The sequence below is a fragment of the Oncorhynchus nerka genome, linkage group LG27 (genome assembly GCF_034236695.1).
Source record: "Oncorhynchus nerka isolate Pitt River linkage group LG27, Oner_Uvic_2.0, whole genome shotgun sequence".
Lineage (NCBI taxonomy): Eukaryota > Metazoa > Chordata > Actinopteri > Salmoniformes > Salmonidae > Oncorhynchus > Oncorhynchus nerka.
In genome coordinates this window covers 91,580,388-91,600,324 of record NC_088422.1, presented here as the reverse complement: position 1 = coordinate 91,600,324, position 19,937 = coordinate 91,580,388, and the positions used below count along the sequence as shown (strand labels likewise).

Sequence of the window (19,937 nt, the reverse complement as noted above, 5' to 3'; positions counted from 1 at the left end):
GCCCGGTACAGTTGAAACCGGGTTTCATCCGTGAAGAGCACACTTCTCCAGCGTGCCAGTGGCCATCGAAGGTGAGCATTTACCCACTGAAGTCGGTGACGATGCCGAACTGCAGTCAGGTCAAAACCCAGGTGAGGACGACGAGCACGCAGATGAGCTTCCCTGAGAGGTTTTCTGACAGTTTGTGCAGAAATTCTTCAGTTGTGCAAACCCACAGTTTCATCAGCTGTCCGGGTGGCTGGTCTTAGATGATCCCGTAGGATGTGGTCCTGGGCTGGCGTGGTTACGTGGGGTCTGCGTTTGTAAGGCCGGTTGAACGTACTGCCAAATTCTCTAAAATTATGTTGAAGGCAGCATATGGTAAAGAAATTAACATTCAATTATCTGGCAACAGCTCTGCTGGATATTCCTGCAGTCAGCATGCCAATTGCACGCTTGTTCAACTTGAGACATCTGTGGCATTGTGTTGTGTGACAACACTGCACATTTTAAAGTGGCCTTTTATTGTCCCCAGCACAAGGTGCACCTGTGTAATGATCATACTGTTTAATCAGCTCCTTGATATGCCACACCTGTCAGGTGGATGGATTATCTTGGCAAATGAGAAAAGCTCACTAAAAGCCATTTTATGCTTACTCTGGCTATGCGATCCGGAGGCTCCGTATGGACGGTGTGACACAATTGAGGAGCCTCCAAATCGAGCTCCATACGGTGATGCCATGCACCTCCCAATTTTTGGAACAATGCGGGGGGCTTCGTATACTCTGCATTGACATGATTGGTTGACAGTAGGTGGGGGCGGGAGGTCCTGTATAAACAGAAACTCAATTCCTGGGCAAGAAGTGGAAGAAGTATGAATGCCCTGACTTCTACAGAGGCAATATCGCAGAAAATGCTGTACGGCCACTGCAGACATCGGATTGACCATGCACAGCCTTTAACAGGAATGTAACATACTTTGAGAGAAATAAGCTTTTTGCGCATATGGACAATTTCTGGGAGCTTTTATTTCAGCTCATGAAACATGGGACCAGCACATGTGGCATTTATATTTTTGTTCAGTGTATGTATATATATTTTTTTCAGGACGTAACATATCATACGAAATGGATGACATTGTACACAATTGTGCACAACATTTTCGGGGACCCATTTTGGCTTGTGAGCACAACTTTCAAAACTACTGTTTGAAATTATACAAAAAAAGCTTAACAGCTATGAATAAATAACTTGAGTCCTACAAGCCTTGCTGCTTTGAGCTTTGTATTTTTAATTAACATGATGAATTTACCTTGAGCATGATGTGGCATCGAACATTATCCTCTCGTATGATGTCATTCATCTCTCGCTGTGGCGTTTGGGGGGCTTGTTTCAGGTTCTCCCTGGGTGTAAACATGGCATAAAGCTTACCTCCATTTTGAATGTGCCTGTCTTTCAAAGACCCTAAAAAGGATTGAAATTCAAAATGATTGTCAACACAAGGGATCTTCCATGTCATTTTCCCTCAAAATATATAGTAGATTACAATTTCCAATCCTTTCCTATGATCGTAACAGATTTATATACAGTATGGATCCTGTAATAGATCAATGTTATGTATCACCATTTATTTGTATCTGTATCAAATAAGAATAGTCATTATAGAATTCACATGAATATTAATGAAATTAATGATTCATTTTCTTATAGATACTCTGGAATACTGCTTATGTAAAGTGTCGCTGAAAGTATTATTTGATTGAAATAATATGGGCAGGTTAATGCATTAAAAATAGTTGTAAAGCTGTAAAACACATATTTTCATCCTTATTATTTGCATGTAAGCAGGCCTGTATGTTTGCATACAGTGGTAGTAAGCCCACTGACTAAGGAGTACAGAGAATTAAAGTTGCTACCTCGTATCAATGAGGCCTAAAGCAATAAGCATTTCGCTACGGCTGGCCATGCTTTCCACCTGGCTACCCCGGTGGCTGGAGAAATGTAACCATCACATTCATGTACAGTTGAAGTCGGAAGTTTACATACACCTTAGCCAAATATATTTCAACTCAGTTTTTTACAATTCCTGACATTTTAAACAGAGTAAAAATTCCCTGTCTTAGGTCAGTTAGGATCACCACTTTATTGTAAGAATGTGAAATGTCAGAATAATAGTAGAGAGAATGATTTATTTCAGCTTTTATTTCTTTCATCACATTCCCAGTGGGTCAGAAGTTTACATACACAAGCTTTAACTTCCTGACTGAGGGCTTGAGATGTTGCTTCAATATATCCACATAATTTTCCTTCCTCATGACGCCATCTATTTTGTGAAGGGCACTGGTCCCTCCTGTAGCAAAGCACCTCCACAACATGATGCTGTCACCTCCCCATGCATCACGGTTGGGATGGTGTTCTTCGGCTTGAAAGCATCCCCCCTTTTCCTCTAAACATAACGATGGTCATAATGGCCAACAGTTCTATTTTTGTTTCATCAGACCAGAGAACATTCCTCAAAAAAGTATGATCTTTGTCCCCATGTGCAGTTGCAAACCGCAGTCTGGCTTTTTTATGCTGGTTTTGGAGCAGTGGCTTCTTCCTTGCTGAGTGGCCTTTCAGGTTATTTCGATATAGGACTCGTTTTACTGTGGATATAGATACTTTCGTACCTGTTTCCTCCAGAATCTTCACAATGTCCTTTGCTGTTGTTCTGGGATTGATTTGCACTTTTCGCACCAAAGTACGTTCATCTATAGGAGACAGAGCATTAGCATCGAATAGCCCCCGTGATATGCAACTTTTCAGGGAAGTTGGGAACCAATATACACAGGCAGTTAGGGAAGCTAAGGCTAGCTTTTTTAAACAGAAAATTGCATCCTGCAGTACAAACTCAAAAAAGTTCTGGTACACTGTAAAGTCCATGGAGGATAAGAGCACGTCTTCCCAGCTACCCACTGCTCTGAGGCTAGGAAACACTGTTACAACCGATAAATCCACTATAATTGAGAATTTCAATAAGCATTTCTCTACGGCTGGCCATGCTTTCCACCTGGCTACCCCTACACCGATCAACTGCCCGGCACCCTCCACAGCAACCCGCCCAAGCCCCCACTATTTCTCCTTCACCCATATCCAGATAGCTGATGTTCTGAAAGAGCTGCAAAATCTGGACCCCTACAAATCAGCCGGGCTAGACAATCTGGACCCTCTCTTTCTAAAATTATCTGCCAAATTGGTTGCAACCCCTATTACTAGCCTGTTCAACCTCTCTTTCGTATCGTCTGAGATTCCCAAAGATTGGAAAGCTGCCGCGGTCATCCCCCTCTTCAAAGGGGGAGACACTCTAGACCCAAACTGCTACAGACCTATATCTATCCTACCCTGCATCTCTAAGGTCTTCGAAAGCCAAGTTAACAAACAGATTACTGACCATTTTGAATCACATCGTACCTTCTCCACTATGCAATCTGGTTTCCGAGCTGGTCATGGGTGCACCTCAGCTACGCTCAAGGTCCTTAACGATATCATAACCGCCATCGATAAGAGACATTACTGTGCAGCTGTATTCATCGATCTGGCCAAGGCTTTCGACTCTGTCAATCACCACATTCTTTTTTTTTTAAACTCTGTTTATTAAGTTTTACACACACACACATAGACAAGACAAAGCAATATAAATAATATACTCAACTAGAAAAAAAAATACAAATAAAAATACAAATAAAAAAATAGCTTTAAAGATACCATACTTTAGACAAGTTAAACATACCAGGCAGAAGGCTACAGAGGTTAAAGGGCAATCTATAGTACAGGGACAGAGCAAACACCTCACCATTGTTCCTGTAAACAGTCAAGGGATAAGGGTGGAGAAATGCAACCACTCACAGAGAGTCATGGCCACAGACCGACCATCCACTGGACAGGTTTTTTTTTACAATGCTTTAAAATAAAAAAATAAAATGATTATTCATGTAGGCGTGAACAAAGTGTAAAAATAACTGGGAAAAACAAGCTCACACTTCAGTCTCTGCCCGAGCAAGATGAACAGGGCATCTGCGGATCACAATCAATAAGCACATGGACCTTAATGCCCCCCAGCAAAAACACAGAGAGAGGCTCCTCCAACCCTTTAAGTCACAGACTTATTTTAGTATTAATTGGAATGCCATCAGAGGATGGACTGTTTAAAGTAAGACCGGAATGGAGCCTCATTAAACAGTTTGGTGTTCCCACGTGAATTAAATTTGATTTTTTCTAATTTCAGAGAGCACAACACATCCCTCACCCAATATTTATAAGATGGGGAGCTGCCATCTTCCAGTTCTGTAGTATTAGCCGTCTAGCTAAAAGAGTTGTATAAGCAACAGTGTCCGACTGGATTCTTGATAGGGGGGGTACCCATGGGCAGTACTCCAAAAAGGGCTGTAAGGGGAGACGGATCTATAACCGTGTCATATATATCAGAGAAACATTTAAATATTAATTCCCAGAAACCTGACAGTTTATGACAGCCCCAAAACATATGCAACAGTGTGGCTGGTTCCACTTTACATCTGACACAGGTAGGATCAAAATCAGAGAATATTCTTCCAAGTTTGTCCCCCGACCAGTGGATATGGTGAACCACCTTGAATTGAATGAGGCTGTGTCTAGTGCTAAAAGAGGACGAGTGCACCCTGTGCAGCACAGATTCCCAGGCGTCTTCCCCAAGTTCCTCCCCCAAATCCTTTTCCCATCGAGTCTTTAAAGGCACCAAAGAAGGGTTCTGTAAGTCATGAATGATTGCATATACATCTGAAATTGCGCCCCTAGGAAGCTTGTTCAGCTCCAAGATGCTCTCTATAGCTGTATTCACAGGCCTATTGGGAAATCCAGGTGTGTTAGCCCTGACAAAGTTTCTAGTCTGGAGATAGCGGAAAAAGTGGGATTGGGGGAGATTGAACTTTTCCTGCAGCTGAGAAAAAGAGGCAAATGTATCATCAAAGAATAATTGGGCTAGCGAGGAGAGGCCTAGTGAGTGCCAAATGCCAAAAGCCCCATCATTCAAAGATGGAGGAAATAAAATGTTCTGATTGATTGGGCCTGATAGAGAAAAGCCTCGGAGGTTAAAGGCTAAACCGAACTGATTCCAAATTTTAAGAGACTGCTTTACAATTGGGTTGACACACCTTTTGCCTAGGGACACTGGGAGAGACGAGCACAGCACAGAGGAAAGTGCTGCAGGTTTACACGATTCAGACTCCATCTGGACCCAGAGTGGTCTAGGGCCAGTAGGATCAGTCTGCAGCCAGTACAGAACGGCTCTGAAATTTGCAGCCCAGTAGTATGTCTGAAAATTTGGTAGAGCTAAACCCCCCAATGACCTAGGCTTCTGTAAATGTTTTCTACCAATCCGTGGTACCTTGCCATCCCAAATAAAATGCATGAATGTTTGATCCAGTGAAATAAAAAAAGATTTTGGAATAAAAATGGGTAAACATTGAAATAAATATAAAAATTTGGGCAACACATTCATTTTAATGACATTAATCCTTCCGATAAGAGAAAGGGGTAGCGAATTCCAAAAAGTAAAAGAGCAACAAAGTTTTCCTGAACAAATTTGAATATGTCCTTGTCACTTTTACTCCCAAGTAAGTGAATTGATCCCGGACAATCCTAAACTGAGAACTTGTAAAAGAGCACTTTAAAGCAGCCTTGTTTACCGGAAAAAGCTCACTCTTGCCTAGATTCAGCTTGTACCCTGAGATTGATCCAAACTGTTTAAGAACAGATAGGGCACGTGGCAATGAGGTATCGGGGTTGGAGATAAACAAAAGGAGGTTGTCAGCATATAGCGAGACTTTCTGCTCCCAGCCCGCCCTGATTATGCCTTGAATGGCATCATTAGAGTGTAGTGCAATGGCGAGAGGCTCGATTGCCAAAGCAAACAACAAGGGGGAGAGTGGGCAACCCTGTCTGGATCCGCGGTGCAAGGGAAAATAGTCAGAGGACAAGTTATTAGTCCGTACCGAAGCCATGGGGGAAAAATAAAGAATCTTTATCCACGCAATGAATTTGGGGCCAAAGCCAAATCTATAAAGGGCAGCTGTTAGGTAATCCCACTCAACGCGGTCAAACGCTTTTTCGGCATCAAGTGAGACCACCATATTCATAAGGCGCCTAATATTGAAAAATAAATGCCTATTTATCACAAAGCCAGTCTGGTCAGAGTGTATTACTTGGTGCAGCAAGCCTTCCATACGGATGGCTAAAATCTTAGCTAGGATTTTGTAATCACAGTTTAAAAGCGAGATTGGGCGATAGGATCCACATTCCAGGGGGCTTTGTTTTTCTTTAGTAGTAAGTGAAATTGAAGCCTGTTAAAGACTAGGCGGTAGCTTTGAAGTATTGAGGCACTCTGCAAATAGTCGAGACAAGAATGGGCAAAGCAGACCAGAAAACGTCCTGTAAAATTCGGTTGGAAAACCGTCCGGACCCGGTGATTTACCACTTTTCATTGCGGACACTGCTGTTGCAATCTCCTCAAGCGTAAATTATTCTTCTAGATAGTCATGGGAGTCTGTATCAGTTGAAGGCATATTCAAGCCATTAAAGAAGGAGTCAATCAGCAAGGGGTCTTGAGGGGATTCAGAGGTGTATAGCGCAGAGTAAAATTGTTTAAATTGATCATTGATCTCTTTATGTATAACTGTGGTGGCACCAGACGGGGTCCTTATTTATGGGATTAAACGTGAGGCCTCAGATTTACGGATCTGATGCGCAAGGAGTTTACTGGCCTTGTCGCCTTGTTCATAGACTTTGTATCGAGCTCGCAAGAGTAACTGTTCAGCTTGCCTGGTAGAAAGCTCATCAAATTCAGATTGGAGTAGTTGGCGCTCTTTATGCAGATCAGAGGAAGGATCCGTAGAATACTTCTCATCCAGTGTGGCTATGGACTCGCTCAGGTCCCGAAGTCGCTGGGAGCGAACTCTGTTTTGGTTGGCTGTATATGAAATAATTTGGCCACGTAGGTATGCTTTGAGAGACTCCCATATGGTAGAGCAGGACATACCTGGTGTTGAATTAGTTTCTAGGAATAAGGTGATTTCAGAAGAGATGAAATTGACAAACTCCTTATCTGAGAGTAAAATGGGGTTGAGACGCCATTGATAACACATAGGAGGTCGCTGGGGAAACTCTAGTTCAAGCACTAATGGTGAATGGTCAGAGATAACAATACTCTCGTAAGTACACTGCCGAAGGTTAGGCAGAAGTTTTTTGTCCAAAAATAAGTAATCAATCCGGGAGTATGTTTGATGAACATGAGAATAAAAGGAATATTGTCTATCTGTAGGATGTAGGAAACGCCAGGCCTCAAACATAGCATATTTCTGAAGAAAGGATTGAATAAGTAGGGCACATTTAGATGGGCCTGTATTTGTTTGTGAGGACTTGTCAAGAACTGGGGACATTTTACAGTTGAAATCCCCCCCTAAAATCAACAAATGAAAATCTAAATTGGGAATAGTAGACAGAAAGGAAGAAATGAAACTTGTGTCATCCCAAATGGGAGCATAAACACTAGCCAAAACAACAGGGGTAGAAAACAGTTCACCGGTTACTATGACGTATCGTCGCTTAGGATCAGCAATAACCTCAGAAGCTACAAAGGGAGTAGCTTTATCAACCAGAATAGCAGCACCTCTTGATTTACTATGAAAGTTCGAGTGGAACACTTGACCAACCCAGTCCTTACGCATCCTAAAATGCTCACCAGTCCTCAAGTGAGTCTCTTGTAGAAATGCAATATTTGCATTCAAACCCTTTAAGTGTGTCAACACCCTCTTACGCTTCACCGGGTTGTTAACCCCTTTGGTATTCCAAGAAATGTACTTGATCGTATTATTTCGGCCCCTCTGGGCATTCCCGTTATTCAACCCTGTCATTAGAGCATAGAATGGAAAAGCAATGAGCGCCCAAAACCCCCAGAATAACTTGTCTCAGAGTAATAATGTACGGTGGTAAATGTTTGGAAAAAGTACAGGAAAAAAAACAGATAAAAAAACTAAAAAGACAGAATGACAACATTAGAACTGAACAACGTTGTAGTGTGTGACGCAGTTGTTGTTTTGAGTATTGTGATTGCTGGCACAGTCTCGTTCCGCAGGATGGTTAAATCTGCTTTTAAAGTATCAGAAACCTCCTGTATTCTGGCCTCAATCGTAGCAACCACCTGTGTTTTCATTTCAACTATCTCAGAGCATAGTAGTTTGATGGCCTCGAGAATGTTCATTTCAGCGCCGCCAGGCCAAGCCGCACCCCCGGGTAAAGTGTGCGTCCCCGTGCCCTCAGACTCAGGAGAGGGCGGTGACGAGAGCGGGTCTTGTAGGCCGGGTTTTCTCAAAGTCATGCTTTTGGCCTTATGTTTGGTCGACATGCTGACATTCGGAAGCAAAGTAGTCTTGTTTTTTACGGAAAGGGATCACCAAATTAATATTTGAAAATAAATACGGTTCTGCTGCAGAATTCACATAAACTTTAAGAATACCACGGGAGCAGACGGAAAACACGTCAGTCGCACATGGCGTCCCCTACCATCCTCCAATCACCACATTATTATTGGCAGACTCAACAGCCTTGGTTTCTCAAATGATTGCCTCGCCTGGTTGACCAACTACTTCTCTGATAGAGCTCAGTGTGTCAAATCGGAGGGCCTGTTGTCCGGACCTCTGGCAGTCTCTATGGGGGTGCCACAGGTTTCAATTCTCGGGCAAACTCTCTTCTCTGTATACATCAATGGACATCATTGATGTATACAGCTGTTGAGTCTGCCAATAAAAATGTGGCTCTTGCTGCTGGTGATTCTCTAATCCACCTCTACGCAGACGACAACATTCTGTATACTTCTGGCCCTTCTTTGGACACTGTGTTAACTAACCTCCAGACGAGCTTCAATGCCATACAACTCTCCTTCCGTGGCCGATCATTGCCCGCACCTGCCCGCCCATCCAGCATCACTACTCTGGACAGTTCTGACTTAGAATACGTGGATAACTACAAATACCTAGGTGTCTGGCTAGACTGTAAACTCTCCTTCCAGACTCACATTAAGCATCTCCAATCAAAAATTAAATCTAGAATCGGCTTCCTACTTCGCAAAAAAGCTTCCTTCACTCATGCTGCCAAACATACCCTCGTAAAACTGACCATCCTACCGATCCTGGACTTCGGCGATGTCATCTATAAAATAGCCTCCAACACTCTACTCAGCAAACTGGATGTAGTCTATCACAGTGCCATCCGTTTTGTCACCAAAGCCCCATATACTACCCACCTTTCCTTCCAGTTCTCTGCTGCCACAGACTGGAATGAACTGCAAAAATCACTGAAGCTGGAGATTCCCATCTTCCTCACTAGCTTTAAGAACCAGCTGTCAGAGTAGCTCACAGATCACTGCACCTGTTCATAGCCCATCTGTATACAGCCAATCTATCTACCTCATCCCCATACTGTATTTCTTTATTTTGCTCCTTTTACACCACAGTATCTCTACTTGCACATCCATCTTTTGCACATCTACCATTCCAGTGTTTAATTGCCATATTGTAATTACTTTGCCACCATGGCCTATTTATTGCCTTAACTCCATTATCTGACCTAATTTGCACTCACTGTATATAGACTTTTATTTCTTTTTTCTCTCTACTGTATTATTGACTATGTTTTGTTCATTCCATGTTTAACTCTGTGTTGTTGTATGTGTCGAACTGCTATGCTTTATCTTGGCCAGGTCGCAGTTGCAAATGATAACTTGTTCTCAACTAGCTTACCTGGTTAAATAATGGTGAAATAATTTTTTTTTTTTTTTAAACAGAACGCGTCTCCTTCCTGAGCGGTTTGGCTGAGTGGTCCCATGGTGTTTATACTTGCGTACTATTGTTTGTACAGATGAATGTGGTACCTTTTAGGCGTTTGGAAATTGCTCCCAAGGATGAACCAGACTTGTTGAGGTCTACAATTTTTATTCTGAGGTCTTGGCTGATTTCTTTTGATTTTCCCATGATGTAAAGCAGAGAGGCACTGAGTTTGAAGGTAGGCTTTGAAATACATCCACATGTACACCTCCAATTGACTCAAATGATGTCAATTAGCCTATCAGAAGCTTCTAAAGCCATGACATCATTTTCTGGAATTTTCTAAGCTGTTTAAAGGCCGTCAACTTAGTGTATGTAAACTTCTGACCCACTGGAATTGTGATACAGTGAATTATAAGTGAAATAATCTGTCTGTAAACAATTGTTGGAAAAATGACTTGTGTCATGCACAAAGTAGATGTCCTAACCGACTTGCCAAAACTATAGTTTGTTAACAAGAAATTTGTGGAGTGGTTGAAAAATAGGTTTTAATGACTCCAACCTAAGTGTATGTAAACTTCCGACTTCAACTGTATTAAGCTATGGATGCCACCCCATGTCAATACAAGGGGCTATGTTTTCTATGGAAATAATGCACATCGAGGAGCTGTGGTGGGGACAACACAAAAGGAATTATGTAAACTGTATCTGGTTAACTTACATGTGTTGAAGAAAGGATCATCAGTTAGAGGCATTCCCTCAATGGTGTAGAGGCACACATCTTTAGAGTTCTCAATGCCCTCTTGGTGACAGATCCTTAGCATCAGGTCTTCAACGGTGTTGGTAGCAGGATCCATGTCTGCATTCAAAATTGTACTGAGGGTCAAGCATGAGGCATTCCACAAAGAGGGGCATAATGACGGATCAGGGACATGATGCTTTGATATGAGTTTTAGAAGCTCTCTGAATAAAATGATCCCTTCTTTCCTATAAGACCTACTACTACAGTATGTCTCACCTGTGATCTCTTTTGGCTCAGGACAGTGGGGGTATGTGTACTGCAGATTAAAAGCCTCCATTGATTTTTGTACAGGCATCGCTTGCTGTGGCGCTCTGAGTCTTTGGATGGAATCTTTCATTTTTTCAAAGCGAATCTTCTCTAATTGACTTAAACCTGTTCAGGAAAAAATGACGTTATTAAGGTTATGAAACCTACACGAGGGCCTCCCGGATGGCGCAGTGGTCTAAGGCTATGCCGCCAGCGACTGGTGTTCGCGCCCAGGCTCTGTCGCAGCCGGTCGCGACCGGGAGACCCGTGGGGCGACGCACAATTGGCCTAGTATTGTCCGGGTTAGGGAGGGTTTGGCCGGTAGGGATATCCTTGTCTAATCGTGCACTAGCGACTCCTGTGGTGGGCCGGGCGCAGTGCACGCTAACCAGGTCGCCAGGTTTACGGTGTTTCCTCTGACACATTGGTGCGGCTGGCTTCTGGGTTCGATGCGCGCTGTGCTAAGAAGCAGTGTGGCTTGGTTGGGTTGTGTTTCGGAGGACGCATGGCTTTCGACCTTAGTCTCTCCCGAGCCCGTACGGGAGTTGTAGCGATGAGACAAGATAGTTACTACTGACAGTTGGATACCACGAAATTGGGGAGAAAAGGGTGTCAAATGTTTAAAAAATAATAATAAAATGAAACCTACACGAAATGGCAAAAAAACAACCATTAATACCGTAACTATCAGGACTCAGGATAAGACCCAGATGCAGACAGTTTATTACAAAACAGGGTGCAGGCAAACAACAGGTCAAGGGCAGGCAGAGGTCAGTAATCCTGGGCAGTCCCAGTAAAGTACAGAATGGCAGGCAGGCTCGGGGCAGGCAGAGGTCAGTAATCCTGGGCAGTGCCAGTAAAGTACAGAATGGCAGGCAGGCTCGGGGCAGGCAGAGGTCAGTAATCCTGGGCAGTGCCAGTAAAGTACAGAATGGCAGGCAGGCTCGGGGCAGGCAGGCTCGGGGCAGGCAGAGGTCAGTAATCCTGGGCAGTGCCAGTAAAGTACAGAATGGTCAGAAATCCAAGTTAGCATTAAACAGGTAGGATCAGGGCAAGCAGAATGGCCAAAACCAGGAGGACTAGAAACCAGCAACTATAGCAACGGGAAATCACGCTGGTAGGACTTGACAGACAAACTGGCAACAAACAGAAAATGCAGGTATAAATACACAGGAGATAATGGGGACAAATTGGAGACACCTGGTGGGGGGACAAGCACAGGACAGGTGAAACATGTCAGGGTGTGACAGTAACCACAACTCTTTAGGTCCAGGCATGCAGCATGCATTTAAAACCATGGTACGCTGTATGCTACTCGTTAGACCTGTTTTTCGTGTTAGCGGACATGCAAGTCTAACTGGCATAGATTAATTCGATTTTCACCAGTAGGTTAGTCTGATTGAGAGCAACTAGCTACTGTAGGCTCACTACATCAGCAGATATGCACAAAAACAGGTTGAGAGTGTGTGTTAGCAAGGACTTGGGGATGTATAATAATAAATTACTCTTAGCTATGACTTAATGGTTTAAGCCTCATCAAGCTAAAGAATGGCACAGCATTAATACGGTGTCATTAAGTCAGTTACAAGTCTGTGACCTTACCCATTTTGTCTAAATCTTCGCCATTTACGCCATCAATGAAATCGCTCGCATCTTTGACACCAAAAGTGAGAAATTTTTTATAGTAGGGCTCCAGTCTGTGCTTTTGAAGAAATTTGAACATCTTATCCATCTAGAACAACATAAAGATAAAACATCAAATAGTTAATGACAATGGCACAGGCACTGGACTTTAATCTCTGACAAATGAGAATAAACCTGTAAAATAAGACGTGTTAGCATTGACAACTATTTGTTTCTAATTGGTTTTAAGGCCTACTTCACTTGATAAAAACAAAGACTAGAATAGAATGGAGATTGTATAATGTAAATGTATCAGCTGTAGCCTAAGTTTGGAATTCAGTTGAAATATCTATTATTATAAAATTACATATTTTCCTTGTTGGATGTTGCCCTTTTAAGTTTCTGTCTCTATTTTTCTTAACAATGTGTTAAACGTTACCTTGGCAGATTGATGTTGCTCCACTGGTAGTGCTGAGTTGTTCTGAATTTTCAGGTTCTGTTTGCACCTTTCATTTCTTGGAAAGGGTAAGGCTGGATGAAAATGAAACCGAAGCTACCTGAGTCATATTCACTAGGATATGTGGTCTAAGCTACCTGCATCATATTCGCTTGTGCTGCTAGCTAGCTATGAACATAAATCAATCTAAACCTAAAAACTGTGTTCATGTGTTGACTAAATGTAATTGTGAAATTGGCACACCAAAGGATAGAAATCAGCAGTAAGACGCATTATAACATTGTAAATTATACACTTAGCATGAATTTCCCCTGTAATACGGTACAAATTGTATTATGGTATCTAAAACATTATGATTCATATATTATAGTTTATGGCTGTTTCAATATACCCATGTCCTCTCCTCTCTGTTCTCCTTTTGAAAAAAGGTCAAAGGTAGTCAAGGAGAGGCGGGGAGGGGGGAAAGTGACGAAAATGCACTTCACCTCTCCTTCTCCAATTGCGCGTCATCAGGCAAATTACATTTACTGGGTGGAATCCCAAAATAAATGTAGCTAGTTTTACAGGTCATTTTGTTGATAAAAGCATAAGTAGCATATCGTTCCTAAATGCTTACAATGCTTTTCTCCTTCAAGAAAACAATAGTTGATTCAAAGGGGTTGTGGCAGATTTAAAAAGGACAGTTTGCCTACTAACAAATTGACAAACTCCTCACCACTTATCGGTTTCCGGGTTATGGTGGATAGAGAAGGGACTTTTGTACAAACACAAAACCCCCATGATTATCACATTGACACTAATTGGAAACAATCCCTACCTAACCTCATCTCTTTAATATTAGCTACTTATAGCTAGTCTATCAGAAGGAAATATGGACATAACGGTTTATTAATCAGCTTTGAAAATGTTTATGACCTTGTTGTTCAAGGGTGGAAGATCATTCTCTTGACTGCAGCTCACCAGTAGCAAGGGCCATATTGACCAGTCAAGGAGTGACTCAGCACCTCACCAGATGCTGGGTGTGCATTTAAGGGCCTTATCAAAAACTGTGAAAACTCTGCGGCACCCTGGCGGCAACCAATGTCATCATTGTCAAATCTAAATGAACCCATTCTGGTGTGAGCAGTTTTTCAACCGTTCATACAATTAGAACGTGTACATGGGCCGCAACACGGGGTCTGCCCTATGTTCCCTCAGCGCTTTTGACATGTTCCTCGCAACACTTGCTGTTAGAAACACATGTACTTAAACCTGACCGTGATAACATGTATATAGGCCTATCCTTCATTAAGACACCAAAGATAAGAACTTGTCATTTCTTTAACGATCTCTTCAGTTGCATTATAGTTTTTTACACTTCTCCACAACAAGGAGTGATTGATTGTCCCACGTGTTAACAGATAACTCAGATAATTGGCCATGAACTTATATAGTTGCCACATAAAAAACATTACAAAAAATGATTTACTAATATTTGGGCCCACAATTAATACAAATCAAATCAAATGTTATTGGTGACATACACGTGTTGAGCAGATGTTATTGCGGGTGTAGCAAAATGCTTGTGCTTCTAGCTCCGACAGTGCAGTAATATCTAACAGTTTCACAAGAAACACTCAAATACACATAAATCTAAGTAAGGAAAGAATTAAGAATTACACAAATGTGGCTTGTGTTTAAACAAACTCAGAAGCAGCCGATGAAAAACCACACATAACGACATCAGCTTAATATTTTTGGATTTCTTTATAAAAGCAACACGTTAATAATTATGAATCATAAATAACGACATATCAATATGAATAATAACCAGCTTACCTCTTCAGATGTTTCTCAATGGCCTTTCGCTCGTACACTGTTCCCTCCTGGTTCTTCACTGGGTCAACAAACATCTTGTTGGTTAGTGGACAAATCAAGTGTGAGGGTATGAACTTCTCAGGCAACTCTTCACCCAACAATTCCTGTAAATTTAAAAGGGAAAGATCATCATACCCTGAACAAAGTGTTACATTAAAGGGTTGCTGTCCAAATAAATGTATCTGAGAAACTGCTAACGTAGACCAGGTATTCCCAAACTGGAGTCCGCGTACAAATGCCGTCTGGGGTACCCCAAATAAAAAGGTGATTCACGTTTACAAAAATAAAAAATAAAAGGATTCTTCACATTTTCAAACAGTACATTACTATTTTCCAACGGGACTATACATTTAGGCGAGGTTTTTTTCTCACCTGAGTAGCCTCGTTTCACTGCCAAAAAATACAATTGAACCATCTAGTGTTCAGTGAAATAACAACACAATGTCAAATACAGGTAGCCCAGTCAAATAACTAACATCCAATCACATTAACCGTTATCCAATCACATTAACCGTTACTCTCTCGCGGGAAACCTTCACTCTTGCACAGACATTTAGAAACAAAACATGACAATTTGAAAAATAAGCCATGGGAGTTTTTGAGCGAGAATAAAGACGACTTTCGAGTAGTAAGACATGTATAAAAGTAACAGATAATAAGGGGCTAGAAGCATCTTATATGGTGAGCTACCGAGTGGCTAGGACAGGCAAGCCCCATACTATTGTGTAGGACTTAATTCTTCCTTCTGCCGCGGATTTGGCTGGGACAATGCTGGGGGAAAAGGCAAAAAAACTATACAGACAATGTCTTCATCAAACAACACTGTTTCACGACGCATCAGTGACATGGCAGGAGATGTTTTGAAACAATTACTCCTTCGCATACAAGCCAGTGAATTCTATGCGTTACAGCTGGATGAGTCAACAGACGTGGTGGGCCTGGCACAGCTCCTGGTATATGTCCGTTACGTTTATGGGGGGTCAATTAAGGAGGACATCCTCTTCTGCAAATCACTGGAAACCAGGACAACATGAGGATATTTTTAAAATACTGGCCAGCTTTGTGGCATCAAATGGACTTTGGTGGTCAAGATGTGTTGGTATTTGTACTGATGGCGCAAAAGCCATGACAGGGAGACATAGTGGAGTGGTAACGCGAGTGCAAGCAGTTGCTCTCGACGCCACTTGGGTACACTGCAGCATCCACCGAGGGGCTCTTGCTGCCAAGGGAATGCCGAACAGCTTGAAAGACGTTTTGGACAGTGAAAATGGTTAACTTTGTTAAAGCAAGGCCCCTGAACTCTCGTGTATTTTCTGCATTATGCAAAGATATGGGCAGCGACCATGTAACGTTTTTACAACATGCGCTAGTTATCAAGGGGCAAAGTATTGACACTTTTTTAAAATTGAGAGACGAGCTTAAAGTTTCTTTACTGACCATAATTTTCACGTCTGACCGCTTGCACGAGTTTCTCACACAACTGGCCTATCTGGGTGATGTGTTTTCCTCTCCTGAATGATATCAAGGACAACACACAGGTCTTTCCATCATTGTATGATATTTTGTGTGCAAATGAACTCAAGCTTACGGACAATGTCAAATGTGATATAGAGAAGGACCTGAGTGAGCTGGGTGTGCAATTACGCAGGTTCGTTATCCCTTTCATGCCCTGCCTCCAGTCCACTTACCGATATCTGAACAAGAGAGCCTCATCGAAATTACAATAAGCGGTTCTGTGAAAATTGAATTTAATCAGAAGCCACTGACAGATTTCTGAATAGGGCTGCGCTCAGCTTCTTGTCTTGTCAAATCGTGCTGTTAAGACACTGATTCCCTTTGCAACCACGTACCTATATGAGAGTGGATTCTCGGCCCTCACTAGCATGAAAACTAAATACAGGCAAAGACTGTGTGTGGAAAATGATTTAATACTGAGACTCTCTCCAATACAACCCAACATCGCAGAGTTACAGTAGGTGCATCCTTTTAAGCACACCTTTCTCATTAACCTGTGGTGAGTTACTCACAATTATTGATGAACAAATAAGGTTTTAAATGTAAGATAGCTAAATAAAGAGCAAAATTATTGATTATTATTTGTGCCCTGGTCCTATAAGAGCTCTTTGTCACTTCCCACGAGCCGGGTTGTGACAAAAACTCACACTCATTCTTATGTTTAATAAAGGTCGTATAGTGACACCTACATCACCCGATGTTACAGGAAGGCCATAAAGATCATCAAGGACATCAACCACCCGAGCCACTGCCTGTTCACCCCGCTATCATCCAGAAGGTGAGGTCAGTACAGGTGCATCAAAGCTGGGACCGAGAGACTGAAAAACAGCTTCTATCTCAAGGCCATCAGACTGTTAAACAGCCACCACTAACATTGAGTGGCTGCTGCCAACACACTGACATTGACTCAACTCCAGCCACTTTAATAATGGGAATTGATGGGAAATTATGTAAATATATCACTAGCCACTTTAAACAATGCTACCTTATATAATGTTACTTACCCTACATTATTCATCTCATATGCATACGTATATACTGTACTCTATATCATCGACTGCATCCTTATGTAATACATGTATCACTAGCCACTTTAACTATGCCACTTTGTTTACTTTGTCTACATACTCATCTCATATGTATATACTGTACTCGATACCATCTACTGTATGCTGCCCTGTACCATCACTCATTCATATATCCTTATGTACATATTCTTTATCCCCTTACACTGTGTATAAGACAGTAGTTTTGGAATTGTTAGTTCGATTACTTGTTGGTTATTACTGCATTGTCGGAACTAGAAGCACAAGCATTTCGCTACACTCGCATTAACATCTGCTAACCATGTGTATGTGACAAATAAAATTTGATTTGTCGTATAAATCGTATTGTGTGTGTGTTGTATAAATCGTATAGTGTGTGTGTGTGGCAGGCTTACACAATGATGACAAAAAACAACATTTGAGAGTGCGCTGACCCTGGTGCTAGAGGGGGTATGCAGCTGGAGGTTGAATGTTTGAAGGTGTACGGGACTATAACACGTTTGGGAACCACTGACGTAGACTGTGACATGTCAGTTTTACATGGAAATGTCTGAGAAGTGAATCCACCACTTTTTACACACAAACACCCCTAATAAAAGATGTAGCAGAGCTTGCAAAAATTCACATAATTAGATAAGTGCATTCACCTTCTCCATGTCATCCAATGATTGGCCTGCAACTTCCTCTGTGTTCTTCTTGGCCTCTTCTTCATACTTGTTTCTGCTGGTCAGGTATTCCTCTGCCAAAATACTTTTACAAGACATTTTCATTCAGATAAAATGTAGGTATATGAATTCAATATACTACATACTAATAAATATAATGCACTATTTCCTACTTTTCCTTTTTGATTTTAGAATCAGAGATAACTCCACTCTTGTATACAGTGTGGTCATCAAATAACGAGAAACCAACCTGTCCAGTGGATCTTGGGGTTCAGGGACAATGAGCACTCCATATACAGCATCCAAGATCTCTCTCATGGTTATGTGAGCGTTGTAGCTGCGGTCAAATATGTTGTGGCAGATACGACCCACACTGTTTATGTTGCAGTGGTACACCTTCGTCCACATTAAGGATTTTTCATGGCCTCCCGAGTGAGCAGTGGTCTAAGGCAATGCATCGCAGTGCTAGAGGAGTCACTACAGACCCGGGTTCAATCCCGGGCTGTATCACAACCGGCCGTGATCGGGAATCCCATAGGATGGCGCACAAATGGCGCAGCGTCGTCCGGGTTAAGGGAGGGTTTGGCCTGGGGGGGCTTTACTTGGCTCATCGCGCTCTAGCGACTCCTTGTGGCAGGCCAGGCGCCTGCAGGCTGACCTCGGTAGTCAGTTGAAGTCTTTTCTCCGACACATTGGTGCGGCGGGCTTCCGGGTTAAGCAGGCGGGTGTTAATAAGCGCGGTTAGGCGGGTAATGTTTCAGAGGACGCATGACTTGACCTTTGCCTCCCGGGCCCGTTGGGGAGTTGCCAGCGATGAGACAAGATCGAAATTGGGTAAAAAAACAAACATTTTTCATGACGGAAAAAAGCATCAATCAACTGGATAGAATTTGAAAATGTATGACTTAGGTAATACGAATAAATACACTGTCTTCATGTATTCATTGTGTAGAAGGATACAGGTGTGACAAAGCGCACAAGTGGAGGTTTGACGGGGTAGTCAGCTCCAAACTGACAGTACAGCTCAAAGACTCCATCCTCATAAGGTGTATCAGGAGGGCCTTGCATGAGAATCTTCCAAAACGCTGAATAGGTATGGAATCACAGGGGTTAAATGTTTTAGAAAATATTGTGCAAAATTATTAAAATAATAACCAACTGGACATGTGGATGGGAAGTTGATTTGAAAACTTTACAGTCAAACAAACCAATAACTTGAGGCTGTTACGGTCATGGTCCATGTAGACTATATTTAAGCAGTAAGGCTCGAGGGGGTGTGGTATATGGCTAATATACCACGGCTAAGGGCTGTTCTTATTCACAACGCAATGCAGAGTCCCTGGATACAGCCCTTAGCCGTGGTATATTGGCCATATACCACAAACCCTCGAGGTGCCTTATCGCTATTATAAACTGGTTACCAATGTAATTAGAGCAGTAAAAATAAATGTTTTATCATACCTGTGGTATACGGTCTGATATACCACGGCTGTCATCCAATCAGCAATCAGGGCTTGAACCACCCAAGTATTAACAATGTTATTATAAAGCATTATGAAAAGTATATTTATACTAAGTGTTACCAGATCAATAACACTTAACACAATACCCTAATAATGTTTACTTACTAAAGTCTGACTCTGAAGGCAGAACAGTGCAGAATGGGTGTGGGTCACAGTGCAGGCTCTTCAGCTCTTCCAGAAGGCGTTTGTCCTTCTCCAAAAAGCGTCCGCTCTTGGATTCCTGGATCTTCTTTTTTAATGCACTATTTTGTGACATATTCATTTTTGTTAGAGTAATACAGTAGTTTACCTCAATCTCAACATTAAATAAATGCATCTTGAGCATAATAGTGGTTTACTAGAATAGTAATTAGTAGTGGAAGTAAATGACTCTGTCATTCCAGAATGACAT

The 19,937-nt window shown here is 42.1% G+C and overlaps 2 protein-coding genes across 4 annotated transcripts in view; both read right to left on the bottom strand.

Moving 5' to 3' along the window:
• The window catches only part of LOC115127963 (uncharacterized), a 58,537-nt gene extending 45,473 nt beyond the window's left edge, over positions 1-13,064 (bottom strand). Inside the window, exons 1-5 of one of the 2 annotated variants that reach the window (XM_065012299.1) lie at positions 12,923-13,064; positions 12,463-12,592; positions 10,831-10,986; positions 10,534-10,671; positions 1,292-1,443 (exon numbers count right to left, since the gene is read on the bottom strand). In XM_065012299.1, the coding sequence (XP_064868371.1) occupies positions 1,292-1,443; positions 10,534-10,671; positions 10,831-10,986; positions 12,463-12,592 (576 nt within the window). In that variant the 5' untranslated portion in view covers positions 12,923-13,064. The remainder of the gene's footprint in view (positions 1-1,291; positions 1,444-10,533; positions 10,672-10,830; positions 10,987-12,462; positions 12,593-12,922) is intronic. The other variant, XM_065012298.1, reaches the window with a different exon arrangement.
• A 1,026-nt stretch (positions 13,065-14,090) lies between these two features.
• The window catches only part of LOC115120660 (uncharacterized), a 43,261-nt gene continuing 37,414 nt past the window's right edge, over positions 14,091-19,937 (bottom strand). Inside the window, exons 20-24 of one of the 2 annotated variants that reach the window (XM_065012296.1) lie at positions 19,652-19,788; positions 18,984-19,108; positions 18,274-18,419; positions 18,006-18,108; positions 14,091-14,901 (exon numbers count right to left, since the gene is read on the bottom strand). In XM_065012296.1, coding sequence (XP_064868368.1) covers positions 14,755-14,901; positions 18,006-18,108; positions 18,274-18,419; positions 18,984-19,108; positions 19,652-19,788 — 658 coding nt within the window. In that variant the 3' untranslated portion in view covers positions 14,091-14,754. Of the gene's footprint in view, positions 14,902-18,005; positions 18,109-18,273; positions 18,420-18,983; positions 19,537-19,651; positions 19,789-19,937 lie in introns of those variants that run through there. The other variant, XM_065012297.1, reaches the window with a different exon arrangement.